This window comes from Tigriopus californicus, chromosome 2 (assembly GCF_007210705.1).
Source record: "Tigriopus californicus strain San Diego chromosome 2, Tcal_SD_v2.1, whole genome shotgun sequence".
Lineage (NCBI taxonomy): Eukaryota > Metazoa > Arthropoda > Copepoda > Harpacticoida > Harpacticidae > Tigriopus > Tigriopus californicus.
Genome location: NC_081441.1, coordinates 14,873,482 through 14,895,637, shown reverse-complemented (window position 1 = coordinate 14,895,637; position 22,156 = coordinate 14,873,482). Strand labels below are relative to the sequence as shown.

The window sequence follows — 22,156 nt, the reverse complement described above, 5'->3', positions numbered from 1 at the left end:
TGACTGGCAGTATCAACTTCATTTCGTGTAATCAAGCCCTGACTGTTTGCATACAAAGAACCCGTTCACCTTTTCGAGAGGCGCGGAATCCAATTTTTGTCCTAGACAATAAAGTCCATTGCAATGCTTCCGTAGCCGGACAAAGAGCAGGCCAGATCATTTCTGCTCTTTAAAACGAGCTCCAAGAAGCAAGGTTATTGCGAGACCGACGACTCGTCGAATCGTTGAACTTGCCTGGCCCAACGGCATCAAGTCACTACGTACACGGAAACTGGGTTCGAATCCCATATGGATGAGTAAGCAAGGCCGGACCGTTTCAAATGTGCGCCTCCTTTGCTTGGAGACGTCTCCTCTCGGCTTTCCAATCACTTTTGTGCTCTAAAGGAACTACGTGAGATGTTGTCTCGTTTCCTCCGAGTGTGTAGATCTCGTTGCTGTCGATGTTGTTCTTCTTGTTGGTGACTTTGTTGTGCTCAATGATGAGGTTTCGGAATCATTTCACATTTCCTGGATCGACCAGCCGACTGCTCAAGGTGCATGTGATCACTCACTGAACGGACCGAGTGGTCACGAACAAGTGAACATGGAAGCTTCAGAGCTGCACGATAAAATGTCCACCACTGACAGTGATCCAGGTGATGATGAGGATGAGGATGATGAGGACGCTGCCGACAATGGCGAAGAGCAAGGAGAGGAAGATGAGGACACGATATCCCAATGTTCCATCACCCGATTTAGTGACTCCGAGGACGATCAAGAGGATGTCACGTACCTGGAAGGATTCCGAGAGGACAATGAGGACTTCGAGCCCAAGGGACTCCATTTCAAGATCGATCTAGTCGAGAGCTTGGACCTGGACGACAAGAAGCAGCCTAAGAGCAAGGAACGCTGCTTCGATATGGAAAACCATAGATCATCGGGTAGTCCTGTCTTCTATTTGCATCCGGATGATTGCCCAAGAGTGGAGGGTTCCAGCCCCATCTGTCATCCCACTCACAATCCATTTTTCGGGGCAGTGGACTTCAGCCACGCCTACGAGGGCCCTTGGAGCATTGTCCCAGAAATCCCCGGGGACAAGGATCCCACTTTGGAACACCCGATCTCGGTATTGGAACGATTTCGTCGGGAAACCTTGAGTCCCATACAGAACGAGACCTACCAGGCAAGGTTACGGCGAAGTAGTGGTCAAATTGACCCTAGTGGGAACAGCAATGCCTCCTTTCCCGAACTCATTAGTGCCGTCAGAAGTCGGAACGTGATGTCGTCCGGATCGTATTCCCCAGTCAGTGAACCCGCTTCCAGTCGGCTTTTGGTCGTACCAAAGAGGCAGAGGAAAGTGGCCATTCCTTTGCATCGGGTCAGAACGTCTCTTGCCAGGGTAGGGGTGGTTTTAGATTGTGTTTGTACATGAGCTCTGTACATGAGGTCTTGTAAAGGCCTTCTCACCGTGTGAATGTTGTATTGAAACTGGATACCCTTTTGGAACAGTCCCAATACAAGGGAGCCTTCTAACACGGGGAATACTTTACGTGAAGTTGTTCCTTTTATCTACCTATTACTCAGCATGGCCATGCACATGTGGTAACCGTGGCTTGGCTTTGAGGTGGATTGTTTAGATGGGCTTCATTCAGTCACCCTTACAACTAACGCTAAAATGTAGAGGTTCCCACCGGTTCCCACCTTGATGTGGAGAAAAAATGTCGGCCATGGTTAAATTTCCCATGGAACGCACAAATGCCAGGGAAACCAACATTTAGACGTTCAGTGTAGGCAGTCACACTTTTTCCCCTTGGTTTTTAATGCTTTTCACATATCCTGTACTTAAGCTGATGGGTGATCCTCAACCACGTGATAACTCTTTATTATCACGAACTTTTGGAGCTCATGAGAGGAATCTTGATCCAGATTGTGATGCTTATTGTGACGTTGAAAGTTTCTCAATCGGAAGAATTATTTTCCACACAACTCAAATGTGTGTACTCTCTCGACGAATTGGACCTTGCAATCAATGGGATTGAAACGAGTTTGTGAATCATTGACCGAGACGCATGATTTTTTTCAATCACAACATTCATGAACCTTTACAGCTAAATGTTGCTTCTTGACAACCTCAGATCTAAACCCAAACTTCCCAACGACTCACTTTAGATTTCACGTTTTCTCTAACCCAAAAGAGCCAGAAAAATCGATTCCAGGGATAATTGTACTCCAATGTTGTCGATTCCATTTTCTTGTAAGCATTTTGCAAGAGTTGGTTCAAGCAAATCGAACCAGCAAAGACATCCTCAACAAGATAACATTACAACCGGTCATGTTCAAGTGACGCAACAGGCTCCCAAGGGCCGTCAAGAGGACCCAAGCGAGTTTCGTGAAATGTCAAGGAGTTTTGTTAAAGGCGCATTGAGGTCTCGCAGACCTTTCCACCAGGGTTAGAATTGATTGTAAAATGAGATACTGATACATCTAAAACCCAAAAATTGAAAGAGGGTTAAGGAAAGGTTCTGAATGCTCACTGAAACTAAAATTCCTCACCATTGCAATAGAAAAAAAAACTTTCCTTGTGTTTAATCCATAATATGTAACTATGGATTAAACACTCTACTTAAAGCGACCTTGAGGAATAAGAACTTGATTGGATGTCATTACAATGCTTTAATTCATCCACGCAATGTTAGCGTCAGAAGTGTAATGTAAAGGTGCTATTTTAGTGTACTGGCAGATGGACCACTCCAGATTTCAAGGACTGAGTGGCTAAATGTTAGATGTTTTATCATTAAACCTCGGAATAAAGGTGTAAGATATCAGCAAGAGGTAACTGCAAGGTGGAAAAATTGACAAAAAAGGTAACGAAATCAGTCATGAAAAGGTGAAAAGCCAGTAGCATTTGTTAAAAGGTACAAATTGTTAAGTTTTAAAAAACGTGCTCAAAAGATGATACCATATTTTCTGATTTGTTGATAAAAATGCATGTCTTTGTGAAGTAAACAAGAAGTTAGGTGTCGTGAGATTTTTCGTCAATGAAGTCAGTTTTGGATTTGGTGTGAATTTTTTTTTTTTTGAATTTTTAATCTCATCAAAAGGGTTGCTCATATTTATACCCATATTTCAAGTTTTTTTTAAACAAGTGAGCACAAAAAATTGCCAAAAGAGGTAAAACAGGGATTTTTCTCCCAAAAACGACGTTTTATATAATTTGACCAAAATATGGCAGGAAAAGGTAAAACTTTAGGTCTTAGGTTTTTAACTTCTTTTCCCTAGGTCTATTTCTCATGCACATCTCTTTTGCCTTGATTTCCATCATAAATGAAGAAAAACGGCAGTATCTAAACATTTGTCAAAAGAAACAGGACGTCTTGACGAAAAAAGACATAAGGAATCATGAGATGGAAAAACTACGGCTTTCAGCCAACTAAGAGGTTTGATGACTCTTTTAGACATAAGTTCCGTAGCCTATTACGTTTCCTTTTTATGGGGAACTACATTGACTATTTGTAACTATTTTAAATATCCTTTTTTCCATTTGCAGGCAGAGCATCACCACCACCATTCAAGACATAGCTCTGGTGGACACATATCCCCGAACCATACCCTTCATTCGGTCATCAATCCAGGGATTGGGCAAAGAAGATCCCTCCAAGAGGTGGAAGCTCTGAGTCTATTCCACCACGGGCGTGCCATCGGAACTGGTGGAAGCACAAAAATCATACGCCACACCTCAGCCTCTTCAATGTCTCATCTGGCTCCACCATTGACGCCCATTGGAAGTGTTCCGGGATCGGAAACGGATCGGCGAAGGAGTGCCTCTGCCATGCTCCTTTCGTCGTCCTTCAAACAGCTTCCAAATCTTCAACTAGCATTGCAAGGTAGGCTTCTTTCTAGTGCTTGAGATGAGCCCCATTATTTCAAACTGTATTGTGCGTGACTAACTAGTCCCTAGTCACAGTGGGGGGTAAAAGCTTTCAAAATGTCAAGAAGATGAGAAAGTTCGAAAGGCCCGTGGTCTTGTGGGTCGACCTCTGGCCAGCCATAAAAATCGATCGTTTGGGCTGTGAGTCATGCGGTAACGAAAAATTACTTATGAACCAAGGCGAAGGAATCATTGGTTCTCGCTTTGTCATGTATTGCATTGATGATAAATATAGATCACAGGGTTTTGGCTTGGGATCAAGTGTTTTAGGGAAAGTTTCTGAGGAATGTTCGACTGGGTGAGGTGTCCCAGGTGGAAGAGGTGACTTTGGGCCAGTTGGTTTTGGATAATCCATGCAAATCGACAGGTCTCATGGGATTCATGTCCTCTTCAGCTTCACTGGCTGATCCTTCCAATCCCAAGATCTCTTCGCTCCAACCGAACTTTCCGGTGCCTCCCAAGAGGACGCGCTTACTCCATCCTTGGCTTTGCTTGGGCTTGAGAGAGGTGAATGCCGAGTACTTGTCTTTGCCCTGGGGATCTTCATCCCCCGACGACCCTCCGGTTGAGATGGCAAAATGATTAAGGCCGGTATCGGTATGTTTTTCCCGTCCATATTGAGTGGCCTCAAGGCCCAAGCTTTGGCTGAAGTCCAAAGGGGAATGCGTGGTTGATCTACCACTCGACTCCATGGCGTATTGTAAGCTATCAATGGATGACACCGAGGATGAGCGAACGGACGAGCCCGTCACTGAACTTCGCCGAGGCTCCTCCGCTTCAATTTTGCTCAATTTCCCACTCTCCAGAGCATCTTCCAAGAAGTCGTCAAAGGTAACCCATTTCTTAGTGGGTGGCCTGGGCAAGAGGCTGGGATGAGTTATGTCACTCTCCGACATTCTAGCGATAGTTCGTATCGTTCTGTTCGTTCCGACCTTGTTTGAGCTCGCACTGGCTTCAACTGAGAGACTCATGGGCCCTTAACAATCTTTTATCGACTTCTTTGGGACAGGCCCCAGTAGCAAACCTCGATTTTGGGCTAAGTTCGTACCAGTTATGCGTAAAGCTTGAGTTCGCCTGACACTGTCAAGCACGACACGCTAAGGCCTCTCTTGCTTGCTCTTGGGGTGCTCATAAAGGGATATTGAAAAGCAGGCCTAGCTAGCACCATTACCTGATGTTTGGGACTGATCGGGCCATCGGAGGCCCTTTGATGGCGTGCGGAGGGAGAGCTCTCCGATCGCCTCAAATGTAACACCTTTCTTTGTGTTGTGTATATGTATGTTGTTGTTCGGTGTCGCGATGTGTAAACCGGGCTTTCTCTCGGATTTCAAGGGATTTTCCGCGATTGTGTCAATTCATTTTTTGTCATCCTCACCGCTGACTTCTAATCCCGCACAAGTGACACATTAGGTATTAGGTATATTTGGGTTTGGAATAAATCCCGTTCGAACTGGAGTTTTACCCATTTGACGCTTATCTTTAAGCCCGGATTTGTGGACAAAGTCATACGCATTTATAAACATTTTGGAAAAATAGGTCAAAACTTAGTCCTCTGGAGGGGGAGGTGCTCTCGTATACAAACACATGTATTGTACGATATATTTAGCAAGCCTATGTATGAACTTGCCTGGATGTCATTGGAAAGTCCCGAATATACCTATTTTGTAAGTCTCCGCACCCACAATCAATGAATTAGTATGAAAACATTCCAAAATGTCAAGATTACTCAGCCGCTCATTGCTTTTTCGTGGGAAACACGTCTTTTGAAATATTGCATACAATTTGCATGGAAACAACTTTCTAAGTTTTCAGCTTCTCAAGGATTCTCATGAACCAAAGATAAGATTGTAATGTTATCTGCAAATGACTGATAGCAGTAATTGAAATGTAATCATGCAGAAGACACTCAAAATTGCTACTTATGCGTACATCTTCTCATCAATAGCAGTTTTGGCTCAAAGTACTTCGTATACAGATATATTGATCTGAGGAAGCATGGTAGATGGGTTCATTGACGACTTCCTTGATTTGTTCAAGCCAAAAAGATATGGGTTAAATTGAAGTTAGGGTAGCTGAGTGGTCTAAGAAGCAGCTAGGGCAGAGCATGAATCTTTTTCTCGGTTGTCGAGGGTTCAAGCCCCGTTTCTGGAAGTTAACCATTACCACGTAGTCTAAACAATGCAGTCCTTTTTTCTCGGGCTCCCAGATTGTTTGATTTGATTCCCCCTAATGAGCTACAGAGGTCCGCAAAAAATGTTCACTTGGAGATGTTTTTAAAAAATTAGCAAATTAAAAGGCGTTCCGGTACATTATTTTTCCGTCTAATACGATTTTTTTGCGGAATTCCTTTCCGCTACTTGGATTGGACTCCGAGCAGTTCTAGACGAGAATTTTTTTCATTCAACATGTTTTTTTTAGTATTCCCCGAGAGGATGACATCGTTTTCACGACATTTGGACGTTAAAAAATGGAAACGATAATGATTGAGAGGTCCTCAATGCTTAGCGGTTGTGAAACTTTGGATTGAGTTATGAAAATTTTCGTCCATGGAAGGTTCTCTCCGAAATTATTGCATGGTTTGAAATTTTCTGCTCGTACAATAAGCAGCTAATGTATCGTTTAATTGGACCGGGAGATTGGATCTCTCTGAAGAGCTTCGAGTCTCCTTTCGTGAACCATAGCAAATAGAATCTCTCTAATGAGGACAGTGTGACTAAAGAGAAGGTTGGCTTCGTCTTAATAATGTATTTCCAAGAAAGGTTCCTTTCCTCTCCTGACTTAATGATTCAATTATTCCATTAGTTAAAGGGGAACGATACATGTTCCCTTGTGATGTCTGGATGTCTCTCTCTCTCTCTCGCGAAGTCGTTCGAATCATCTCTTGGTCTTGTTCCAAATGCCAGTTATGTTATGTCAAGATGGGTTCTAAGCCTTTGTGCTCAGAGATAAAGATTGGACATGAAGCAAATGAAACTAAAATAAATCGTGCAATAAATCATGCAAAATTGAATGAAATGTGAGCGTAGGTGTCCATGTTTTGATTCAAAATTATAGCATTCATGATTCAGGCCTTGGCAGTGATAAAAAAGCAAAAAAAAACAAGCGTCGGCCGCCTAAGACTGCCCAAACGGCCCAAAATTCGCTTTTTGGCCACTAGTAGTAAGAAAATCATGGAATCACCCAAACCTTCAAGATCGTTCCTTATGGCAAGACTGTTGGCCTTGTATTTGAATCAAATTATCGGTTCGATAGTCCACTTTTTTTTCCTTGATTTTCTGAAAATGATAGTTGTGAGTCTAAATAAGTATTTAATTCTTATGTTTGTGGAATTGCACTGGGAGTTGAGATTCATTGGTGACCCAGATCATTAGCTCTTGTGATTCAATGCAATATACTTCACACTCAGGTTTAGATCCATTGTTGAGGTGATTGCCCAAATTTTAGTTAACATATTGCTCTTGTAGCTTTGCCATTTGCAGGGCAGAACCTGACTCAGAGCGAAATCTTCCAAGCTTTGACTTGAGAATATTGCACCAAATTTCTCAACTCTCTCCATATCCATCCATGACTTTACTCTCCCTCATTAGTTGAGCTCAGAAAAAGATGTCAGTTTTAGATGACAAATATCTAAATAATATGTACTCCAGAAGTAGGGAATGCATGTACTTTGAATACTTATACTCGGTAAGTATTTTGAAAGTCGCTGAATATTTGGAAAATGCTTAAAATATTTAATCAATTTCCGTCGAAGATTATCATTTTTAAACAACGCTTTCGAAGACAGTTTCAAATAACAGCGAACAAATAAAGCCGAAGTTATTAAATCAGATTTCTTACGTTTCATTTTTCAAAAAGAAAAACTGAATTTCCAACGTAACCTAATTTCTGATACCTCAACTTTGTCCCGAATCGAAATCCCCACTCGGACTACATTTATTTCACCTTTTAAATATGCCAAGTTTGAAATTTCAAAAGAGCATGAGGCATGTTTTCCCCATAGGATTAAAACTGTCTACGTAGTTCATATCTGGAAAGGAAAATGTTTTTTTTATTATGCATTTCCATTGGTTTAGCCAAACTAGCATGGCCAAGAATGGGAGTAATGCGGTACTAACTTCCGAGTACATACATATTTACAGTGATGAGGCAAAAAACCTGAGATATTAGTCATCTAACATGTTTATAGAAGTAATTGTAACGATTAGCCACATTACATTTTTGGCGATGAATGGTTGTGTAATAAATTACTCTTTTTGGCCAACGTAAGCGACTAATGCCCTGGCCATTTGTCGGAATTTTGCCTGAACCGTGTTTCTTCTTATGACAAGAGAACAAATTAAGAATACAACAGGAGGACCAAAAAGGTATTCTTATAACCAGTTTAATGCATCAGTAGTTTACATCCAAAATGGCATGTTTGCAATAACAAAACGACGTTGTTGCAAAGATGGCAACTCATGTCAGATTTTTTTTGAGCTTTTTTCCATTTTGTGTGTCACCCTGTTTTCTATTTAAGTCCAAATTGCCGAACCAAAAAAATTCAGTTGTTCATGGTGTTATTTATAGGTTTATTCGTGAACTCGCAAGACAAAGTAAGCAATCAAACCAAATAGCATCAGCAGTAGGATGACCCCCATGACTAAAAGTCCCATATTGAACCAGAACCTCGAGGATTGGCAACTATTAGTCTCGGCGTTCCAATCCAATCCGGACAAACACACGCATTCCCCTGGGACCCCCTGAGACGCCACCGAAGCCTTAGTAATCAAACAATGCGTTAGGCAACAATAACAACAATAACTATTTGATCGCTTTCTATCCCACCTAAGAACGTAAATATTTCAGGGTTGGAACTATTTGAACTGGAATTTTGATTCCAAGTTGCCCTCCCTCCATGGGATAGGATTGCAATATTACGGTAAAACTGCGTCACCCTGAAATCCCCCTCCCTGTCCCGTCTGCCTTGATCTGCCAGTGGGTATTCAAGAATGCAGTTGGCTAATTGCTAGACTTTCTTACCACAAGAGGAACCTGGGATTGGTTGCACCTGAGACGTGCATCAATCTTGATGCAATTCTCATCCACAAGACACGTGAGTGGGGATTCCTCTCTCAAGTGGAATTGATCAGCTGATCGCCGAGACATTTTGGATCCGAGGAGGAAATTCCAATTGGGAACCTGACAGAACAGATGGAGATAAGTCATGGTTTTTGAATGGCATCGACTCTAGTCTACCTTGATAGCATCTTTGGCCTTGGGCGTTAATGGGGATTCCAGAGGCAAGTCTGTGGATAAGGCTGAGTTTCTGTCAGTCTGGTATTGCTTTAGAGATTCGGCGGAATCAGTGTCGTCAGCTTTTGGAACAAGCGAGTTTGAGCTTCCAAAAGGTAAAGCATGGCTGAGGCCTACACATAGGACAAACCAAGGGCCGATTATTTCCATGTCCTCGTTGAGTTGTTCGATTTCCACTGGCAATTGTAAACCTGTTAGGGAAAAAAGGTGAGTGATAAGCGGTCCTAATGTCAGTATGCTTATCGAGCTGACGCTCAATTTTCTGGCGTTTCAATGCTTCCTCTTTTCCCTTTATCGCTGTATTTTGGCACAACGTGTGACAACTCGTACTCTTGTATCATTTCGTTGGAATAAATAGGAATTCGTTGTCTAATTTGAAATGAAAACGTCTTAAAAATCGAAGAAACAAATGTGAAACAATGAGAGTAAAATTATGGGTACATTGCAGACTGATGGTCTGCATTTAAGCGGTCAAAGCAGGAACTTTTGCTGTACCTAAACGCCTAAAACTGGCTTGGATTTTAAGAGCCTGGTATTGAACCAGGGGTAGCGGCATAGATAAGAAATATATAAGAAAAGGAATGCTCTTTCTTACTTTACTGATAATGGAAGACGTGGAAACGTGGTTAGTATAAGGGATATAACCGGTTCGATCGATTCACCTCCCGAGACCTTTCTCAAGGAAGCCTTTAGACCCTAATCCCACCCACTAACAGGGCATTAGTCTTTCTTCAATAAAAGGAACGCATTACAGTTACACTTATATTAGTCACAAATAGTAATTCGTTACACAACCATTACTCAAAAAAATGTAATGGCGTTACTCATTATGATTACTTTTACTAAAATTTTGGATGACCAATCTTTTATTGTTTACCCCATCCAGACCCTTCTTCTGAAAAGAAATGGAGTTTTTTGATTCAAGCAGTCCTAATGCTTAACATTTGAAGATTTCTTGTCAACATTTTTCAATAACGAGCCTTGGCATTAAATCTTGGCATAATTGTTCAAAATGTATTGCATCATAATACTTTGAGGAGTCAAGATTGGGACCCTGGATGGAATAATGGTTGTTAAAGGTGTTAAAGGTGTTAAAGGTTTGAAACAATGTCGCAAAATTCATGATGGAAAACAGTATTAGACATTGCGAAGTCGGTAAAGCTGCTCTGTAAAAAGTCCATTCCTTAAGTGAAGTGAAGTGAGGAGGAGGCTTTGGAAATTTGAAGCATCATATTCGATCCAAAGAGACATTTTCCGTCCTTGAGTCCAACGGAATTTGATTGAGAAGATGTAAATACTAAAGTAGCAAATTTAACAAGCTTCTAAACCAATAACACCTTCAGAGCGGTTAAGAGCAAACACAATTTTCAACCCTGACTTTCTTTGATCAATATATCCTAGATGGAATTAGTAAAAAAGGGGATTTCTGTTGAGCTTTAAGGTTCTTCAGCTGTCACGAGATAAACGAAAAATTAAAGGCCATTCTGGAAGCTGAAAAAGGAAGGAGTAAGGAGTAATTCTTGTAGATTTTGGGTCGTTACAATTACACAATTTTAAAATGTAATGTAATTAAATACACACCTTTTTATGGGGCGTTGGAGTAGATATATTTTGGCACTGCACGGCTCGTTTTCACTGGGATAAGACATCTTCACCTGTACAAAGAAACGTGCGTCCCAAGAGACATGTTGTACATTTCAGTATTATGTTTGTTTAACCTGGATGTCTTGATGGAGTAGTTTAGAGGCTGAGACACTTGACGTCAAAACCTTGAGCTCTCCTTCATTGCTTTCATTTCCAACGTTTCAATGACCTCAAAGACGATCTTCCAATAATGTTTTCCTTCATAAGATAGAACTGGGCGTAATCTATCGCAATTGGTTTTGACTGTTGTGGAGGTCTTTGGAGAGCTCTTGATGTGACTCATAATCATCATTGCATGGTTATTGCAAATTATGCATCCCTGCATTGCATTGTTCTACTCTAGTCAAATTAATAGTCTTCGTTGCGGTACAGCGCCATATTTCACTTTCATGGTGTACATCCACAATATACACAATAGCGATCGATTCTCGCATACCGAAGCTTTGGTACTAAATCCGCTTCCCATTGTCCGGCCACAAGTTGAAGCACCAGGAAAACTCCACCATATCCCGAGCTTTCTGTTGCCATTTCCCAACATCTCGGCACTAAACTGAGCCTTCGTGACCCCTTTGCCCGCATACGGCACTACCTTACTAGTTGCCACCACTCAATGGTTTGAGAGAAAATATTGGCCTTCCGACCACCGGTGGATAAATCTACTTTCCATTATTCCGTCAAGCTCGGAAGAGAAGTTGATTCAAGGACTTTCTTTCCTACATGCATCTGATCTCGAACCTCTCTGCCAGGCATGAACAATCCAAAACATTTACAGGGTGTGCCAAAAATATTGAACAAGTTGGACGAGTGCGATACTCGTGTTTGATCCAAGCTGTCAAAATGGTTTTGATTGTTTGGGAACAATGGAGAGTCCAAACATGTAGTCCTGGTCGTAAAGCAGCTCAGGAGCACAAGCCAGCAGATGATGTTTATTAGTACTTTGGCACTAATTTATTTGATTTTCAATGTATCCTTGTTAATGAACACCCCTTGCTAGACTCGTTTTTGTTTGTCATTGGGTAACTGTTGACTCAAACCCATCTATTCTTGTGGTTCTGCAAGTTGAGGCTTGAAAGTTCACAGCTTGCTTTCTCCTTTTCCTCTGTTCTCCTATTCTTCTCTCTTGTAGCCTCTACTCTTAACTTTTAAGGGTCCCTTAAAAAAGAAATTTTGAATTGCTCATAGCTATGAAAGTAGACCAAACCATGTTGTCTCTAAGACCTAACATTGCCCATTTGGATAGATTCTTATAATATTGCATTGAAGGATGGGAGTGAAAAAAAGGGTCAAGAGTAGGATTGAATCAATGATTTTTTGACATGATGTTGTACAACTGTTCAAGAAGTTAAACAAATATGCTTGATAATAGCTAGCCCGTCAAATTCACATTCTCAATACCTGAAAAGATAGGGTGTCTCCCAGTAATTAAATCATCAATCAAATACAGATGAAGCTTATGTTATTGTTCGAAACAGCAATGCAAATTGCCTTTACCTAAAATTTTCAGCATTCACCATTTGGTGTCAGCAAAGACGAATATTCGGTCTGGAAACAATGTGAAACCTATGTTTTAATGGTTTATATTGGTCGCGATTTGTACCCATCTCCCTGTTTTCAAAGTCATGGAGAATGCCAACCAGTATGGTCACATGATTGAGACTATCAACTTGACGAAGATAGAAAGAACCAATATTGCTCATGCATTGCACCCGGGATGAGTCATTGGAATGGGGAAGAGGCAACCATGAACAATATCCTCATTTGTGCCTTCTCAGAGCATCTTGACATCCTGATATATAGAGGTGTTCCTTACTAAGTTTGACGACCAATCCGCGAATCACCCGCAAACAGAGGAGACACACTCGCGAGTGAGCAAACTCGAAGCCGGAACGCGCGCATTCTCACAAGGCGCGCCCTCCCGCTCCCTCGTTTGCTCGCGTCATGCCTACCGGTAGGCCGATACAAGTAGAGGCAGAAAACGAGGCCTGCTGACAGGCTTAGAGGTTTGCAAACGAATAGTAAGGTTGATGTTGGATGCTCTTTGAGCTTCAGTGACGACTTGAGATTCATAACAATAACAATGTGGGTTTTGCTCGCGGGGTTTGAGCCACCTCAAGGCTGATCAGCTGATCTTGGAGTTGAGTGAGTTTTCCCCCTTGTGATGGTTGATCACAGATTTGTCGTATTAATTCATGCAGGTAAGACATCTTCAGAGATCAGTTTCCAAGAGAATCGCCATATACTCCTCATCCAGACATTGATTGACATCTTGAACAATTGAAATGGCTCAAATGAGTCATATGTACTAGCATGCCACAAGTGTGCGATTTTTATGCGTTACGATGACAAAGCGAAGCAAAGAGAGGAGAAAGAGCGCCGAAAATGGTGACGCTTTATTTATTTAGGGTCTCGTGTATAGTAGATGAAAAATAAAAGAAAACATTGACGAAAAATGCTTAAAGAATATAAAAGATTTGAGCACCCTAGGTGCGCCCCATAAACCGAATGGTTTGTTTTCATGGGGAGACCTTGACCAGATTGATCAATCACACCTTGATTGGACATGCAAGCAGAGGAGGCAGTGTTTATCATCAGAGGTCCTGCATCCACCATTGGTACGATTTTAGGTTTTACCGACACACTACGCACACTCTCATTCATTGGATTTAGGGAAAGATTGAGCTCATAAAAAAACCCGTTCCTCCACTTTCAGTGCACTCGTATACCGGATTCTTTTGGGGGGTTGGGGAATGCAGTTTTTCTGGGTTTTCATTGATACCATTAGATTAGATGAGGCTCATTAGCAGGACAGCAAAAAATCAGCTTCCCGTTATTTATCGGCCGGTCGAACATTGAGGTCTCGCTCAATTAAGTCATTCAAAAGCTCAGAGCTGGCATTTGCTCTTTTGCTTAACCAGTCGCTCGCTACCTGATCTTGGATATCATCATCATCATCATCATCATCATCATCATCATCCACATTCCACGATTCTCACGCAATCAATTGCTGAGGGTGGAGAAGTTTTGAATAGAGTTTCAGAGCTCGTCGTGAACGCATTTGATGTTTCGAATTGAGCCCGTGCTTGTCCTTGGACGGAATTCAGCTTTTATTCCGGCCTTTAATACCGTTATAAAACCCAGTCGTCGGGAACAGAACCCGAGTTCGAAAATCCTCGAAACAATAAATGAGACAGAGCGAAAGAAATCTAGGACCTCAAAAAAGGGGACGTTGAGTGAATGCACTTCTTTCAGCTGACGAGCTTAATTCCAAAGATGGATAATTTTGTTCGGGGATATAGGTATATGATTGTATGTGTTGCAAACAGATCCTCCTTTGCTTTATCTGAGTATAACGTTAACAGTCCCGAACTCAAATAATACTGAAGTGCAATCTTCAAATTGACTTTTTGCGGTTCACATTATTCTGCACCATTACCTTCGAAATGTCAACTTCAACCTAATTGGATTAAAAGAATTGAAATCCCAGCACTTGGCTGACCATTGAGTGCCTTCGACCGGCGTCTGAACGAATTAATGACTCCCAAAGTAGGATCCCTTTTTTGGAATTGGGCGCAATTAAAACGTTGGACCGACGTTGACGATCCCAATCTTCTCGTTTTTGGGCACGAACTTGACTGGATGGAATCATAATTCGAAGATTATGCGCCTGGCAATTTTTGCCAGGATCTTGGTCCGGACAAGTGTGGGCTGGGCTTTGGAGGGAGAGGGATGTTGTTGATGAATGGGTTTTGCCCATCACAACATGTTTTCTAAGGATGCAATGTAACCTTGACGACGACGACAAGTGGCGAATGGCGATGAATCCCCCATGTCATGTGCCTCACTGTACAGTATGTACCGGTAGTAAGTACGTATGTACTGGCTTTGGGATTGCCTCAATTGCGGTGCTTTGAGAAGCAAGAAGTCTGGTCATATGTATTGTGATGGTATTCATTGGTCCGCATCATCTTCTTCCAAGCAAGCGCCCTGAAAACATGACAGGCTTGAACCGCCATGATATCCGGAAGCAAAAACCGGGCCGATCCGATGGACTTTGATTATTTTGACATGTTGATCATGGATCGAGCCACCACCTCCAAAATCCAACCACATATGCCGTGATTACCGCGACGGTAAAAACGTGGTCGAAAAATATGAACATGTGGCATCTTAAATCCAACCCGATTCGACGTCGGATGACCTAAAATGCCAGAAGCGCTATTTGAAAAGCAGACAAAAGACAGATACACTTGTGAGTTTGGTGAGTTTATCTCGAGGTCCCAAATTGGGGGTCTCGTGGGTACATCTGGAGATCCGGGAAAGGCGGGTTTCTCCTGGAAATGGCTCTCGTCGTCCCAAAACGTTACTACGAATGAACGGAAACTCATTCATATCTAATTGCAACGAGAAGTTGTGGTGGCACAATTAGCCAAGTGGACGTTGGATGTTTGTTTCCATGGCAAAACCGGAATTCCGAGACAAGACGCATAACAAACTCACTTGATCGTTGACATCATTGTCTTGACCGTTCTGACTCTTGACCTATTATGATCTGCCCGCACAAGGACACGAATTCTGAGCTCCATGAAATCGCTCTTTTCATCTCGACACAAAGGCTCTAAAGGGACTTGGTGAATGGCGGTGCCTGAATGTTGGGGCCCAAGGTCGAAACCTTAAAATCGATCCTTTCCACCACTTCATATCCACTGATGTTGTCCACCATTCTAGTAATCAGAGAAGACGCTCTTAGAAGGTAGTTGGTTGTTTGGCAAGTTCACTAACTCAAGGGAAATGGTTTTTACCGCAGTCATTTGGGAGGAGGTTTATCATCCTTTTGTTTTCTATTACACGTGAGCTTCTTCCCTCTTCATGTAGCAATGGTCTTCTTCGCACTTGTGCCATGGAATTGGTAGAATTGGTAGAATTGGTAGAATTGGTCAAAAACCTGCCTGGGATCCACCATTTTTGGCGGCATTCCCGTTGATCTTCGCGTTAGGAGTCTCACGCTGGGTTTGATCCAGGTCTTCAGGGATCGGTCCATTGGTAATGTCAACTTTGGCACCCAGCGAGAACTCATGAGATGTCTTCCCGAGTAACTGTGCTCCTCATTCTTCTCACCCAAGATGATCTTGAGCACCGTCAACCTACTACGCGTGAGAATTTGACCTAGTCAATGATGGGTTGGGGTTTTTAGGTTTTGTTTTTTAAGCCCAATCCATTCGTGCGTGATGGGAGGGATTAGGGTTGGCCGGCCACATTTATTACTGCCTGTCACTCAGGATTGTCTTCATGTGGAAGTTCCCGAAAAAGAGCCGTTGAGCTGCATTTTGGTCACGCTTTACTCTTGGAACAAAAACGATAATCGGCTCTCTATAGACACCATGATTGGTTTGGTGGTTGATGGTGGCGCTGCTAAGCACTCTGTGTGATTCCTCTGTAGAGCCATAAATCCCTTGTTTAATACATTCGTTTACGCGTGCATAGCGGTCCTCAATGACATTTAGGCCTATGCCTTTATGTCTATGTAGTAAGTCAGCTCTTCTTTTCTTTGGTTTTAATCGCATTCTTGAGGTTTGGCTTGGCTTCAAGCCAACATGAACTTCGATCGGATCGCGACCATGCATGCCTCCATCCACTAGTAGCATATGCACAGGTCCGTACTCAAGCAGCCAAGCAAGCTTCTCAACGAGCTAGCTTGTCAACCAATGACGCGTGACGCAAATACGAGCGACTTTGAGCAAAGTAATCTGTATGAAGGCGCTGAAGGCGCTGAAGACAGTGCTCACTTAGGGAGCTCATCCAAGCTGTTCGCTCTGCTCGTGTTCGTTCAATCCCTGATCAGACGGAACGGAAAGGAAAACATGGCAACCTAAGCACGGATTGGTCATTCCTCTTTCGGCCAAGATTGAAGATTGAAATGTGGTGACCAAGTGTTTACAATTTGACAACAGTTTGAGGAGAGTCCTTTGGACACTACATCTAGAAGTTCGGGCGAACATTTTGATTGAAAAATAATTTCACTATTTATGGTTGAAGTTATTGGTTTGGTTTGGATGGCTTGGAGTTTGAAATGGCTAGCAAGTATGTTTTTTTGGTTATTTTAGCCAATTTAACATCACAAGGCGGTAAACTGCAAGTGAAGTTGACGAAATAAAACCTTTCATTTTTATAGTGCTCGGGATTCCATTCCTTGTAGCGGTCCAAAACAAACAAACAAAAAGCAATGAGAATCTTCGCGATATAGAAATTGAGGATTAAGGTGCTGGTTGAGTAAAATGATAACTCTATACTGAAGGGATGAAAAAACTACATGAATGATTTCCTTAAGATCTTTCAATTGAGGTCTGAAAAGTTTGAAAAAGTGTGCGATATTGGCGAGCTTTCTTCCATTAGCAATGAAACAGCCTTTAAAGTATTCATGAAGCAATTATAAAACGAGTAGGCAAATCTAATTTGGCGCAAGCATATCATGAAGCGAGTTCTTAGGATTCATCTACCAAGTAGATAGCTCTCTGTGTTGACATTTACATTAAGTAATGTCAGCATGACATATTTAGCAATCATCAGAACACTTATGAACTTCCATTTCTAATCCACGTTCTTAATTTGTGAGTTTATATTTAGCTCCAGTGGATAGTCTAATTCATTCAAAACAGAACATTTAGGGTGAATCATCATTTTCTCATACACTTAACGAATCATTCAAAAAGGCGCAACCTTCAATTCGCTACCTTAATTGAATTTTGCTCCCCAACGTGTATTCCAACACCTTCTTCTCTCCCATCAAAATATCGTTCAATTTTACATAGACCGTTCAGACAGTGTCCCGTCCTCAGGTTGCGATGTCGAGTTGGCAACGAATACCGGTTGTGACGCATAATAAGAGATTGGAATGAAACGCTTTTAATAACTTAGCGGAGAATCAAGCAAGGGAGAAGAGAATGGAGCATCAAAAGGAGCCTGCATTCAGGATTCCTTGCATCTCGTCGAACCATCTCCTGGTCAGATTGGCCACCACTGAATGGACCTTTGGCAGCGAGGACCAAGCAAGACGCGAACTGGACACAACGGCCTCCTTTGTCACTCAGCTACCCTGTTCAAACAACATTTGAGCACGTTTTGTTCGAGCCGAATTCATTTGCAGTTCTTTGATTTAGTTCGTTTGGGTAATCGTGGACCCATTGCCCGAGGATTGGGTTCCAATTGATCTGGAAAGCCGACATTGTGCTACTGTTATGCACGGCTTTAGCGGGTTCTAATCCGATATTTACAACGTCTGATTTGTCGAACATAATCATGATTTGGGGGTAAATGTTGACCATCAAACCAATCGGCGGACCAATCATTCTGATTGAGGTTTTCCCCTTTATTTGGTTGTGATTTCCCAAAAGTACTGAAGAAAACATTTGAAGCGTTACCAAGAAGGACTTTTTAAACTATATTTTGTGAGACGACGAGTCAATTATTCAGCTGCTCTCTCTCTCCCTCTATCTCCAAATCCAGAGTGAACTTCTAAACATGTGCAGGTTACTCGTTCAGGAAATGGGCCAATGAAACGATGATTGAACTTCTTTCACAAATGAACGCCGTATCAAGCCAAACATTTTAGCTCTCTAGTTATTCTAATTGTCTTACCGGATCATCCTTACACAGTTCGATGAACCTCGGATAACGACTCCATTTCATTTCATCATGGTTTCCTCCCACATCAATTAGTGGTGGACTCTTTTCACTCTCATCAATGGATCGTCAAACCTCAGCCCGCAATTCAACATAAATACCTCCTTTAAAGGAGCTATATGGTCGTTTATCGGTTTCTCATATTCTGCACAGAGAGTTGCTAGCGTCTTTCAGGCCCAATGATTGGAGAAAAGATGATGCTGAACTCAAGAAACCTCAACCCTTTGGCCTTGACATTTTTGCTGTCCAACGGTGGTATTTCAGTGCTGCTTTCTGATCTCTGTCATCTTCATCATCTTATCTTCATCTGGACACGAACAAACAGAATGAGTGCGCTCTCTCACTCTCTGTCTCTCTCTTGCTCTCTGTTGGTCTTTCTCCGTCAAGGTTGTCAATCTGGAGTATCAATGTCAAGGCACTTTGCCAATAGTGGTAGGTGGTAACCAGGGCGATAGCTTCGGGAAAATGCCCTTGGGATCGAGTGTCGAGAGGATGTCTGTTCCTTCCATCTAGTTAGGCTCAATCCCAGAGTCTTTCATGATTGAGACCTGACCCCGAAATATATAACTAGGGCCGAATAAAGGAGGTTTCAATGAAACGGAATTAGGGATGTGACGAAAGATTGTGATGACTCGAAAGACTCGAGTTGCAATTTTTTTACAGTCTAAATGACTCCGAGTAAGGAGTCTCTTTACTTTTGAGAGTTGTCTACATTGCTCAAATTAATTCGATATTGGGCTGTTTGCTTTAAACTGTTCTTGACATGACGCCTTGGTTGGTACCAAAGTTTAAGCTCTGTAGCTGAAATGGAAACCTCGAGCATTGTAACTGATGCTGACAAAAAGTGACACACTTTTTGAAAGACATTGTTCTAGACTTGAGTCCGAAACTCATGGGACTCGACCCACAGTCTTGAGACTTGTTTGCAGGCTTAATGGTAACTCGTGCCACCAATCTGAGAAAGACTTGAAACTCATCTCTAGATGGACCTTTATTTCTTTTCATTTATGTGTGTGTTTGTGTTTGTGGCGTTCATTTATCAGGATTGCTCGCACAAGGCTCCTCTTCTCAGGTTGGTTGTTTTCTGGTTGTGGCACCGCCGCCAAAGTTGGGATTTGTGCTGGTTTCATGCCATGCTTGTTGTGTGAATGGTCGCTTTGTCCATTTCGAAGTTGGCTGGCTGTATCGCAACGGACAAGAACCCCCCTCTCTCTCTGCCTCTGCAAAATAAGTGTACAATACCTTGGACACTTTGGTTGTTGTTCCTTCCATCGATCAAGAGTGATACATGCATCCAAAGTTGTTCTTTTGTTCGCCACAATCATCCGTGGCATAATTGTGGTTGGGATTCGATATCTATTTAACATTGACTTCGTTGTCCAGTTGATTGTACGTTTACAGTACATGTGTACGCTCAAGGCCTCGTGGCCCCAATCGATTATTATGTTGGCTTGCCAAGTTATGCTTATCTATCTAATAGACAAACTTAGATGAATGCACTTGACCAGATTCAGATTAGGAAAACTGGATATGAGTTTGGTCAAGTAGCTTCTGTTCAAGCTAGTACGTATGTATGTGCGTAGAATGCTCAATTTTGAAATAGTCACCTTATTGTCGGGTGTCAGTGATTATCGATCCATCTGTTCTGTCGTCCTCGAGATGGATAATGGATGTTATGCCAACACTTTACAATGCCATTTTCGGGTGCTGAACGCCCACATGAACGAAGATTAATGACATATTGAACAGACATGAGGGTCATCCAACTCCTCAAGATCTCGGCTCCCATTGAAACGAGAACTTTGCAAATCCTTGGCTTGTTGATTCTTTAATGGTCTCAAAAATCTATTATCATCCAATTGCCTAAAAAGGACATTGCTCACACACTCATCTTTGCATAAAGATTTATGAATTTGCAATCAATCATTGACCTACAATTGAAATAACGAAAAATGATCCCAGAGAATGGATGGAACAACAATTGTCCCTGGACACTATGAACATGGAACAATGGGATTGGATCTTGATGCCTTGGTCCAGGTTTCATCTGCCTTCATAATGGCCGCCTAACTGATCCGGTCGGTTTGGCCTTGGCTTATGCAGTTCCATCAAGCAACATGACATGATGTAGTCAACCCCTGTTGGTACCAATGGTATTGCTGAAACGAGATCTGAATCCTCAATGAGGTGCCCGTGCTTAAACAGAGACACTCTCTCACCATGCATTAGAGTATCGGTACAATAGTCTAGCAATTTAGCCAAGACTAGGACCGTCGCGCCTGAGGATCCAAAGGTTAATCGACCCCCCGCCATAGGTGACCAGGGTCACCTTGTCCCGTCCAGATCCCTTAGTGGTCCTCCATGGTCTCTTGTTATTTGGGAGAATTATACAAGCATAGAATGCAGAAATATGACGGACGAGCAACGGCCTGCTTCTTGTTCAATTATACAGGGCATCTCGCGATATACACGCACACATTCACAGATCATCATCCTCGGCGAGTGTGGCTGTTTTTGGACCTCCTCATCGTGCCGAAATGCACTTGAATGGGAGGCCGAGAAGTAAAGAAGCCATTGAAGACGTGCCTTATCTTCCGGTGAAGATAGTAGATAAGGGAGCCTCTTGAATGCAGTACAACTGGCCACGTAAAATATTTGCGAAACTTCCTTCAAGTGACATCCAAGGCGTCGCCCTTAACTTCCGAGGAATGACACTGGTCTACGAGAGAAGAAGGCCACCACCAAAGACGGGACCAAAGTTGATTTCAGAGGGCATGTGATGATTGGCAGAGTCGGCTCACTGTTTCATCTCACTTGAAATTTGCTTGTCTCATAGGCCAGGCATAGTCTCGACATACTAGATGCATCTATCGAGTAATGACGCAGAACTAAGTATTAATATAAGCACCTGGGACACTGAAAAAAAAAACACCAAGTGTCCAAGAAAAGTAGCCTTTTTACATTGACACATTTTACCGATGGCAGGTTGATGAACAATGCTCTGACCTGATTCTGCATATAGTAGTCTGAAAGAAAATTAAACATATTTATTTGCACTAACGTTATGAATATATGAACAAGTGTGAAGGAAAACCAGTTGGACTACGACCTGGCTCATCAGATTAATGCACGGTCAAAGCGACGCGATCTCTTTTTGACATGTTCCTGAGTACGTGTGTATCGAAATGTAAGAAGTGTAATGAAAATAGTCTTGGAAAGATGCTGAATATGAGACAATTCCAAGAACTGCCCTTCAGTGTTGTAAATCAATTGAAAAATTATTCAAACGTTGAGTCGTTTGTGACAGTGCCTAGGTATTTATTTCGAGTAAACCCTCCAGTGAAGCACACACGGTTATGTAAGAGTTGAGATTGGAAGACATTCATTTTTGCTTTAACAGCCTCTTTGTGCCGCGATCAACGTCAATTGGTCAAGGGGGATCTTATTTACTACCACTTAAAAGTCTGAGCATTTCTCTTGCCTTTTCTTGGATGGAGGGTGTTTGCTGTTATGTTTTGTGACGGGTGGTTTATTTCATAAATCGAATTACCGGCATCTCTGTGGAAAAAAACGCCAAAACGCACATTCCCTCCACCCACGCCCCTCCCTTTAAACAATATTCCAGCCAATTTGAAA

General features: G+C 42.3%; 1 protein-coding gene across 1 annotated transcript in view; it reads left to right on the top strand.

Annotated features, from left to right (window-relative positions):
- The first annotated feature begins 538 nt into the window (after window positions 1-538).
- The window catches only part of LOC131893398 (microtubule-associated serine/threonine-protein kinase 3-like), a 61,727-nt gene continuing 40,109 nt past the window's right edge, over window positions 539-22,156 (top strand). The window contains exons 1-2 of the mRNA XM_059243407.1: window positions 539-1,378; window positions 3,527-3,863. Coding sequence (XP_059099390.1) covers window positions 584-1,378; window positions 3,527-3,863 — 1,132 coding nt within the window. The 5' untranslated portion in view covers window positions 539-583. The remainder of the gene's footprint in view (window positions 1,379-3,526; window positions 3,864-22,156) is intronic.